Source organism: Metarhizium album, assembly GCF_000804445.1.
Source record: "Metarhizium album ARSEF 1941 chromosome Unknown scaffold_45, whole genome shotgun sequence".
In the NCBI taxonomy this organism is placed as follows: Eukaryota; Fungi; Ascomycota; class Sordariomycetes; order Hypocreales; family Clavicipitaceae; genus Metarhizium; species Metarhizium album.
The window spans coordinates 1-10,683 of NW_024467619.1; the positions used below are offsets into that span (position 1 = coordinate 1).

Sequence of the window (10,683 nt, forward strand, 5' to 3'; positions counted from 1 at the left end):
GCTTCTATGCTTTATAAGCTCTCTATTCTGTAGTTATTAACAGTAGATGCCTCTATTAAGACCTAGGCTCTCTGCTGTATATTTAAGCAAGTAGCTAACTTATTTAGCGCTTAGTAAGCCTCTAGCGCTAATATACTCTGCTTTTATTGTATATTAGTTAGCAAGATTACTTAAGTCTTATCTCTAGTCTAGGCTAGTATTTATATCTAAGAAGGTTGTAACTTAATGCTTAGTTAAGCTTATAGTATACTAGTTAGCTGCTTAGGCCTGCTACTAGTATTATTATCTACATTAAATATATAATTAGGCGTTTAATATAAAGTAGAAAGTTCTATATATATTTCTAGCTTTACTATACTTAGTTCTTTATCTTTAGGGATTATCTAAGCTTCTACCTCTAAGGTAGAATGTATATTAAGTTCTACTATAGTATTATCTTCTATAAAGAAAAGTAAGTAGTTTACTTCTTTATCTAGTTTATTATTAATTTAAAGAGCTATAAATTAAGCTTTTAATTTTAGCATAAAAAGCTTAACTATACTTTCTATATATATATTATAAAAAATAAACTTATTAAATATTATATTCCTTATTATTATAACTCTATTAAAGCAAGAGATCTATATTTAGTATATATTAAAGGCAGAGTATTTAACTAGATACTTAATATAGCCTCTAGAGCTTATTTTATAGTACTATTTATTATAGCCTGCTTTATAATCTCTTTTAAGTAGATATATATAGCAGCTATATATATAGACTCTATTCTAATTAGGTTTTAAGTCTATTATATACTCTCTTGTTAGTAATTAAGTATTATTATAAAACTAAGTGTCTAGAGTTTGCTATAGTAATTTCTAACTAGCAGTTTAGCAAGAGCTTATATTATAAAGATATACTATAGCTTATATACTCTCTAACTATAAGTTTATAGATAGGCCTATGCTTATAAGCATTTTAATTAAGTATAGCGTAATTAATTAGCCTACTTTTTTAATGCTGCTATTAAATTTATATATATAAAAGAGAGAGTTTTTAAGCTTAATTCCTTATATATATACCTAGCGTTATAGTAGGCCTATACTTATAAGCATCTTAATTAAGTATAGTATAATTAATTAGCCTGCTCTTTTAATACTACTATTAAATTTATATATATAAGGGGGAGAGTTTTTAAGCTTAATTCCTTATACTCTTATATATATACTTAGCATTAAAATATAGATTTGCCTGCTTACTAAATTATAGTACTTTTATTATTCTATATAAACTTATATATTAATAGCTTAAATTACTATATAACTTAGTGCTTATAGTAAAAGAGTATATTAAATACTATTTCCTATGCTTTATTAAAGAGTAGATATACTTATATTATCTTAAAGTATTTATTCTTAAATACTAAGAGCTAATTTATACTATTATAACTAGGTAAGTAATCTTAAAGGTCTTGAGGTTTTAATATATATACTAAAATAAATATAGTAATATATACTCTTTAGAGCGCCTAGATATAACTTAGTATATAAGCACTTAAGTATAGATGTTATAGTCTTTACGCTTAATTCTCTTTATATATATATTCCTAGCATTTAAGTAGAGCTTCTTAAGCGCAGCTTTACTAAGATAGCTAGCTTATAGATACTATAATTTAGAGATATCTTCTCTTAGCTTTAGAGAGTTCTTACTAGGCCTCTAGCGCTAAGAGCTTTATATATATATATTCTAAGCATAACTACTTATAGTAATAATAGTACAAGAGCTTAAGATTATAGTATTTTCTTAAGAGTTCTTTATATAGTGCACCCCCCAAGGGCAGGGTGGCGGCATCGCTCTTGTGAGCCCAGGTTGAGTATCCCTCGCACTTTTCGTGCGGCTCGAACCTGCGACCCTAGGAAGCTTGTTCAAATGTAATGGACCAGCCCTATGGCCATAGCGGGTGCCCAGCCGCAGTCATCCCGGTGGTTTGCCGGACCCCCTTGACTACTGACCGTTGAGTTAAAAGGGTACGTATTAAACAAGCTGTCCACAGCTTGCTTAATCTGGCACTATATAGGTCCCTTGCACAGGCTTGTCCCTCTATCGCGCATTGCAGTGCAGTGCATCTATTGCTGCGCTTTTATTAGGGTCGAGCATAGCTTAGACTATAACACTTTCTAAGTATATATATGCCTCTTCTAATAATTAAATAGCTTATTGCTTCTGCCTCTATATATTCTTCTATTATCTCTCTAAATAAGCCTAGCTTAAGTAGATTAACGTTATTAACAAAATGTATAGCACTATAGTTGTTTAATAGCATGCTTAAGAAGAGTAGATATTTAGCTTATCTAAGTGCTATATAAATTCTAAAGTATTGCCTATAAAATTAAGTAATTTAGGGATTTATAATAGCGCTATTAAATCCCTTATTAAAAGAGTATAGTTTCTTATTAAAGCTCTAGTTGTTCTATAAGCTTAGTTCTATACTTTCTACTAATAGCTTTAAGTATAAGTTCTTTTATTTATTGCTATTATAGTAGTTCTTTATCTATATAATCTCTTTCTTAGTTAAGTATATATAAAGTTTAAGACTCTAGTCTTCTATAAATATATAGTATAGTCTTTTATATTTCTAAGCGCTCTAGAGATAGAGAAGAGATAAATCCTTAGGTATATAAAAGTACTTCTTTTTTTTTGTGTTATTTTAAGCGTTATTTTAATTATTGCTGCTATTACCTTAAGCATTATTATTAGTATTATTCTTATTATCTTTATAATTTAAGTATTTGCCTAAAGTAGTATAAATACTCTTAGCTTTTAACTTGCTATACTTATTCTAAGTAAGGTAGCTATTAAATATATTACTAAAATCCCTAAGTATATTAGTCTTTAGTATTTTAATACTTTTATTATTTCTTATTATATTAATTAGAGTTTTAGCCTAGCTAGAATTATAGTAAGATCTAGCTGCCTTAAGGAAATTATAAATAGCAATAATACTCTAGATCTTAGCAATCTTTTCTATAGTAGTATAAGTAAAGGCTTTGCTCTATTAAAGATACTAATTCTTAGGATTTTAATTTATACATTAAGCATTTTTAAGAACTACTCTATAAGCTCTATAAGCTTCTATATAAATACTTAAATTATTTAGAGCAAGCTATACCTTTAGCGCTTTAACTAGCTGCTTAAGAGTAAATTTAGAATTTATTCTCTCTAGCTTAACTATAGTTGCTTAATATATACTTAGTTTAATTAAAATAGCAAACTAAGTATATATATAAATTATACTATTCTCTTTATATAGCTAGTTAGTATGCTAATACTTATAGTTCTTTTGTATTTAGTTATATACCTTAGTAACTATATAAGTTAAATTAAAGTAATAATATACTTTATAAAGAACCTTAGCCTTTACTATTATTAAGCGCTTAAGCTTAGGGAAACTATTAAACTCTTACTTTAGTTAATTAAAGTCTATATAGTTTTAAATCTTCTATATTTTATAATAACTATATATTATATTATACTAATTCTTTTAATTTATAGAGAAATAAAGAAGCTTTACTAGCGCTAAAATAGTGCCTACTAGTATAGTTAGCTTAGTAAATTAGCTTATAGTTAGCTTAGAATAAGAATAATAAGTATATAATATATATAAAGAATACTTAATATACTAGTAGAAGTTACAAAAGTTAATTAATACCTCCTAGGCTTATAACTATTAAAAATAGCAGTAGCACTAAGCTAGATATTACTTAAATAATAGTTAAAAGCCTTAAATTAATCTACAAAAGAGAGAATTATATGCGCTCTTTAAATAAGTGCGCCTAGCTCTACGCTTTAGGTGCGCATTAACTTAATTCTGTGCGCATGCGTGTCCATTAGCCCTAGGTAGATATGCTAGGGCGCGTTGGGCATGCCGTTGCCGTGCGACAAGTTACAGCTTCCCTGGCCTGCCCCGTGGGCCGCGGGTGACCGTGGGCGGCCACTCGACCAATCAGAGCGTCTGATGCCGGGAAGGACGGGAGCCGCCTAGTCCTCTTTGGGCGGGGGAGACGATGCTCCCGTCGTCCAAGTGCTGAAGCGGAGACGACGCACTAAAAATACGCCGCGACGACAACCTTTTGGAGTACCGAGTACCAGTACGGGGTAACGACAGTTACTACGGTCAGCATGTCACGAGGGGGCCCGATGTACGGAGTACCGGTGCTTTTTTCTCTGTACACGCAGAGCCCACCGGCGCTGGAGGCGTGAATGCATTTCGAGGACAGGACGGCCACTCCATTGAACCAGTCGGGCCAGTCACCATGCCATGCACGTGCCGTGCGCCGGACGGCGGGCGACGGGCGGCGTGCGGCGTGCCTGATGCCGTGCCTCGCGGACATCCCGCAGTCGAGCAATTCTGGACGTGGAATGACGCTGAAGCAGAGGCCGAGTGTGGATACCAGGGTGCCTCCACTATTCCGATTCCGACACGCTCATGCACTCGTGTACAGTCAGTCCTACTTATCCAAACCCTCCCCCGCTGACAAGTTGAAACAACCCTTGGCATCTCGCCGACTGCTCCGTCAGACCAAGCACCTCTTCCGCAATCTGGCCAAAGCCTCCGTTCCGTTCCGTCTCTTTGTTATGCTCGGCCTTGCATAGTCGCTCCGTAGATCGCGCGCCCAAGAGACTCACGCAGCGCCATGGCTTCGAAAAAGACCAAGGCGGCCACCGCCCCTGCCGACGACAACCTCGACGAGCTCTTCCAGGGCATCGGGGACGACGCCAAGTCCAAGAAACCGACGAATCCCAAGTCTGCCAAACCCGCCTCGTCGGCGTCCAAGGCACAGGGCGACGACGACATCCTGGCCGACCTCGAGTCCCAGCTCGCATCCGAGCAGCCAGCGTCACGTCCGCACACTCCCCGAGGCGTCAGACGACCGGCCGGCACGCCCCCCGTCGGCGACGACAAGGCCGCCGCCGCCGCCGCCGCACGCAAGTCCAACGACAGCGCCCGAAGCTTGAAGGCGAGCTTCACGCCGAGCGCCGCAAGTTCCGAGCCCCACGAGGCCGACAAGAAGGGCCCCGTCGAGCAACCTCGGCAGCAGCAGGGCGGCGGCGGATGGTGGGGAGGCATCCTGTCAACGGCCACCGGCGTCATGAAGCAGGCCGAGAATGCCTACAAGGAGATTCAACAAAACGAAGAGGCAAAGAAATGGGCCCACCAGGTCCGGGGCCTGTCAGGGGGCATCGATGTCGGGGCTCTGCGTAACTACGGTGGGCGCCCAGGAGAAGCCGCAACGACAACCGAGGACAGCTGTTACTGACACCTCTTCAGGCGGCGAGCTTCGAAGCCGAGCGTTGCCCACGTTTACCAACATCCTGCATACTCTTGCGCCGCCGATTTCGTCCCACGAGAGGCTCATGATCCACATCACGCACGATCTGGTCGGGTATCCGTCCCTGGACCCCTTGGTCCACGGAGTTTTTGCCCGCGTCATGTCGCAGGTCGAAGGCGGCGACTTGCTCGTCGTGCAGCGAGGCCGCGAGAGCAGCTCCGGACGCTACAGCGACGTCTCGGCGGGCTGGCGCGACGGTCCCTGGTGGCGCCAGACCGATGCCGCTCGGGAGCTCGGACTGGTCAAGGGCATGACCGAGGGCACCAAGCTGTGCCGCGCCGGCGCCGAGTCGTACGCCGGCGAGTACTTTGCTTCCCACGGGGGCATTGAGCAGGCCAAGACCCGGGCCACGGAAAACTTGAGCGAGAGCAACCCGGTGCGGACCTCCGACATCTTCCTGTCCGTGCAGGCCATCTCCACCGAGGGGGACAGGACGCTGTTTGCGGGGTCCGCTTCGGCCGCAAGGGAAAAGGAGGCCTCGGCTGTCAAGGAGCAGAATGATGCAGACGAGCTCGTCTGCTTTGCGGTGTATGTCCTGGATCCCGTTCACGAGATGGAGTTTTCTACAGTCAGCCAGAGTGTGCCCTCGAAATGGGTCCGCTGGCTGGACGCGGCCTCTCCGCTTACTCCCCTCTCCGGTGACGAGAGCCAGGACAACCCCTTTGGTGCGGGCGTCCCAGAAGACATCAGGGACATTATCGAGAGTGGCGGCGTCGACCCGCGCGAGTGGGTTGCCGAGTGGATCGAGGAGACGCTGAGTCTGTCAGTGGGCGTCGTTGCCCAGCGATATGTCGCCCGACGGATGGGCGTCGGGGAGGGCGGCTTGGGACGAGGCAAGAGGAGGGTGGACGAGCTTGTAGAGGCCAATGCCGGAGAGGCGGCAAGAGCTGGGATAATCTAAGTCAAGCATGACTTGTGCGGGTTTTAAATTCGTTTCCCCTTGCAGGCACCAAGGTCTTGCGGCTGAGATTCGGGACTGAGGTACTATTTTAATGCTACATGAGTGGTCTATGGTGAGTGCCACGGCGGCATCCCGTTTGCGTGACGGTACGTGTATGCATGTTTGCAGGAAACCGTACCACGGTGCTCGGTCAGCCGAGCCAAGGGCAAGGGGCAGGTATATGGTTGACGATGCCCTGCCCTGCAGGGGGGAAACGAACCGCGATTCGACTGAACCCCAGCCGAGTTGACGCGAGCGTAGATAGATGGCCTGGAAGGTGCTCACATGTCGGGTCGTCTGTCCACGGTGCCGGCCTTTCTCGCTTCTCCCCTCGCGCCGCGGCCCGCGCCCTCGGGCTGCACCTTTTGCAGGTCGCGATATCTGGGCTCCCACATCTGGACCTTTATCCATTCCCGTAGGCGCGCGTCGTCGCGGGGGATGTGCGCCTCCGTGGCCACGCCCTCTTCCACGGCGGCCCTGATGACGCCCCTTGCCACCTGCAGGCTCACCTCCCTCACGGCGCTGACGTCGGGGAGCAGCGGCGCCGTGGGGTTCTCGAGCGCCGGGCTCATGGCCGCGACCGCCTGGACGGCCGCGACGAGCATCTTGTCCGTGAGGAGCCTCGCCCTCGACAGGATACAGCCCAGCCCTATGCCCGGGAAGACCACGGAATTGTTGCACTCGGCAATCTCGACCGTCACCTGCTCGCCGCCGGGGCCCCAGGGGCCCTCGACGGGGTCGAACGGGGAGCCGGTTGCCACGAGCGCCTTTCCGCGTGTCCACTGCAGAAGGTGACGGGGCGTCTGCTCGTGCAGCCGCGTCGGGTTGCTGAGGGGAAGGATGATGGGCCGTGGAGTGTGCTCGGCCATCGCGGCGACGACTTGCTGCGTGAAGGCCCCGGGGACGGTGGACGTGCCGACGAGGACGTTGGGGCAGACGGCTTTGGTGACGGAGAGGAGGTCCGTCCCCTGGCCGGTCCAATCTGATGCGTTTTTTGCAAAGGGCTTCTGGGCAGCGGACGAAACGGTTTCCGAGGTCACGAGGCCGCGTCTGTCGACGAGCCTGCGCTCGTGTCAGCGGGACCGAAAAGGAGACGGGGGCAAACGGCTCACCATATCTGCTTGGAAGCCTCCTCGTGAGACGTGCCGCCCTCTGCGGCTACGGCATCTCGGACTTGGTCTGCGATTCCCAGCCCCGCGCTGCCGGCGCCAAAGACGACCATTTTCAAGTCGGCCAGCTGCTGCCCCGACACGTGCAGGCCTGCCATGATGGCGGCCAGCGTCACGCAACCCGTCCCTTGGACGTCGTCGTTGAAGCAGGCCATTCTGGGGCGGTACGTGTCCAGGATCCGTCTGGCTGTGCGGGAACAAGGTCAGCCGTCTCCTGATGACGGATCGATAAAGACCAGAACAAATCAACACTTGCCGTTTTGCAGCCCAAAGTCCTCAAAGTGAATGTACGCCCGCGGATACAGCCTCCTTGCTGCGCGCACAAAAGCATCCACAAACGCGTCATATCGCCTTCCCCGAACCCGCCTCTCCCTGAGCCCGAGGTAGAGCTGGTCACGGAGCAAGTCCTCGTTGTCCGTCCCGCAGTCCAGCACGACGGGCAGGCAGCGACTGGGATGGACGCCCGCGCACAGCGTGGCGAGGACGAGCTTGGCCACGGAGATGAGCACTCCGCCCACGCCCTGGTCGCCTATGCCGAGGATTTCCTCCCCGTCTACCCGGCGGCAGATGAGGAACACGCGTCAGCACGGAGGGATGAAGCAGGAGCATTCTTTGCTGTGCGGACCACCAAGGGGCTAGACGAGAACCCTACCTGTAACGACAATGTAGTCGATATCTTCTGATTCCCCCCACATTGCCAGGTCATGCGAGACCCTCTCGGCGTCGTTGATGTTCAGGAAGCAGCCCTCTGGGCGTCTGAAGAGTCGCGAGTAGTTCTGAATGGCTTCGCCTTCTGTCGGGGTATACACCACGCTGAACATGGCTTTCAGGTTATCCTGCAGCAACTAATCGCTTGTTTTAGCCTGTGAAACCTGTGTTAAACAAGGGGGGGGACTGCTGGCCTTTCATAACGACTACAGGTTACACTTGCCTTGTAGTACAGCACCTCATTCTGCTCCTTCAGCGAAGCCAGGAACGTATTCTTGGCCAAGTCATTCGCCTGCGAGAGGTACTGCTCGCGGGCGCGCTGGGCCTGTTCCTCCAGCGTCTGGACATTTTGCGGCAGCAAGCCGGTGAGGTTGAACAAGCGGCGTTCGTGGCCGGGAAAGGCAGAGCCCTTGTTGAAGTAGGGCGTGTTGAGGACGGCCTGGCCCTGGAGAGCGCATGGGATCGGGCCGGTGGCGTTGAGGGCGAGATGGTCGAACTGGGATTGGTCATTGCCGGAAGCCATTTCGTCTTTCCCTTCTTTCTCCTGTCGTTTCTTTCGTGAGTTGTCTGGCAAAGAGCCGGGCATCTGAGGGTTGCGAGCGAGAACCCAGCATGGTGTGGAGCGAGAATGTCATGAACTTGACGATGACGTATGCAAGCGTCAAGTAGGCCTTTCCTGCCAACGTTAAGATCGGCGACAGACGGACTGGCCATTTCTCCATGTGCCTCAAACTCATCCATGTGGTCACGTAAACTCCCCTCTATCGCCTGCCGCCCCAGACGGCTGCAGCAAAGTCGTACTCTGGCTTCCGGCAGAGTCTCTAGCCTTCCCCTGAGTTTGAGACAGCCTCTACGTTCCTTGTGGACGGGGAGCTTATCAGAGGGCTGGGTGGTTGGTTATCCTCAATTTGCAACACGGTTTCGTCTCGTTCGACACAGACCGGAAAGTCCATCTGGGTCTAGCCATTTATCGCAAATGCATCATCGACACCACGGAGGATGAGAGGCGTGTCTTTTGCTTACCTTGATCGACCGCAAGGCTTCCAACGTCTCGTGATGTGCGTACTCGCTGGGTGTCTGTGTCGAGAGGCGTCGCGTGGGCGCGCGAAAGCCAACCTTGTGCTGAACGGCGAAGAAGATTGTAACTATGTTGATGGCTTTGCAGAAGAAGCACGAAAAGATTTGCATCCAAGTCGGAGCTCGCACGCTCCAGATGTCTCTTCAAGATGCGATAGGATGCCGTCACCTCGACGACGAGTTGATTCTCGAAGCCTGACCGGAGAGATGGCTTTTCACAAGGCAATCAATTGCGCCGAATTGCGACAAATACTAATTAAGTTACATACACCATCTTGGCACACGCGCATAACGCCGGCCAAGCCCCATGGCAGCAGACATTTCCATGTCCAATGTTGGTACACAAGGAGCCGCGCCCGTGTGAGATTTGCCCAGGCACCACCGCGAGACGGTGACCAGGCAGACAGACAGGCGTGGACTATGACGGCCCGGTCCATTTTGCAACACGTACACAAAAGCGTCCAAGCGGACGCCTTGCCCAGCGGGCCAGTCCACTTCATCCCAGGAGCACAAAACGTCCCCCTTGGAGAAGAGCTTTTCGAGAAGGATTCGTTGACGAGCGAATGACTGGCCGTGGAATGCTGCGATTCTACCGAGACAAACAAACAAACAAACAAACAAACAGGGCAGAGACAAAGCGACCTACCGGAGATGGCTCACACACTACGTAAGAAGCCATGCGCGGTGTGTCAACTGCTATGGCTGGCAGTGGTGAGGGTGGTTGTGCTGGTGAATCTTGATGGCTTGCCTGCCTGCACTGATTGGGAAACAAAAGGGAGAAAAGAAAAAAGGACAAAGAATGATGCGACGCCAAGGCTTGGAAGCATTGCATGCGGTTGCTGAGTCAGCCCCGCTGCCTTTTAAATCTGAACCAGGGACGTCCATGTGCAGTTCAAAATCCCAGACCATGAACGACAGGAGAGATCCGTTTGTGTTTGCCTGCCAGGATACAGCCGGCTTGTCCGTTTCTTCTGATGTGAATCTACTTGGCTTCCAAAGCATTTGTACACTGGACGTGTCGCACACCGTGGCCATCGCCAAAAAACATCACAAACTCACCCTCGGGCCTCGACATTCCACCACCACCTGCACGAGAAGCTCACCAGAACAAAGCGTCAGGCATTGAGCTCTCCCTCTCAGAGGCGGAAAAATTTCAAGGTCATCGCAACAATCGAAAAAGACCTGTCAACTAGACCGCCGTCTCACGACAAAGCCAGCAAGCTGGCCGATGTGTCTATGCTACCACCGACCTAGACCCCTTGGTTCGTCGAACAGGCACCGCTGGCCGCCGGCACAGCAACGTATCGGTATGGGAACTCTGCACTGAAGGTATCCGAGCGGCAAGCACGTCTTGGTCAGGAGTCGCTCTTTTTATCCAGTAACAAAAAAAAAATTGCGACTCGGGAGCATCTATCAAGCT

The 10,683-nt window shown here is 48.2% G+C and overlaps 2 protein-coding genes across 2 annotated transcripts; one reads left to right on the plus strand and one right to left on the minus strand.

Moving 5' to 3' along the window:
• Positions 1-4,673: 4,673 nt before the first annotated feature.
• Positions 4,674-6,270, plus strand: MAM_08150 (putative protein family UPF0615; the record flags this gene model as incomplete). Its single annotated transcript, XM_040826948.1, has 2 exons — positions 4,674-5,247; positions 5,309-6,270. 2 exons carry the CDS (start codon positions 4,674-4,676, stop codon positions 6,268-6,270), a joined length of 1,536 nt encoding a protein of 511 aa, XP_040675025.1.
• A 320-nt stretch (positions 6,271-6,590) lies between these two features.
• MAM_08151 (Malic enzyme, NAD-binding protein) lies at positions 6,591-8,709 on the minus strand (the record flags this gene model as incomplete). The annotated part of the gene is made up of 5 exons (XM_040826949.1): positions 6,591-7,371; positions 7,422-7,665; positions 7,729-8,031; positions 8,131-8,323; positions 8,404-8,709. The coding sequence occupies 5 exons, from the start codon at positions 8,707-8,709 to the stop codon at positions 6,591-6,593; spliced, it is 1,827 nt and encodes a 608-aa protein (XP_040675026.1).
• Between the last annotated feature and the right edge of the window lie 1,974 nt (positions 8,710-10,683).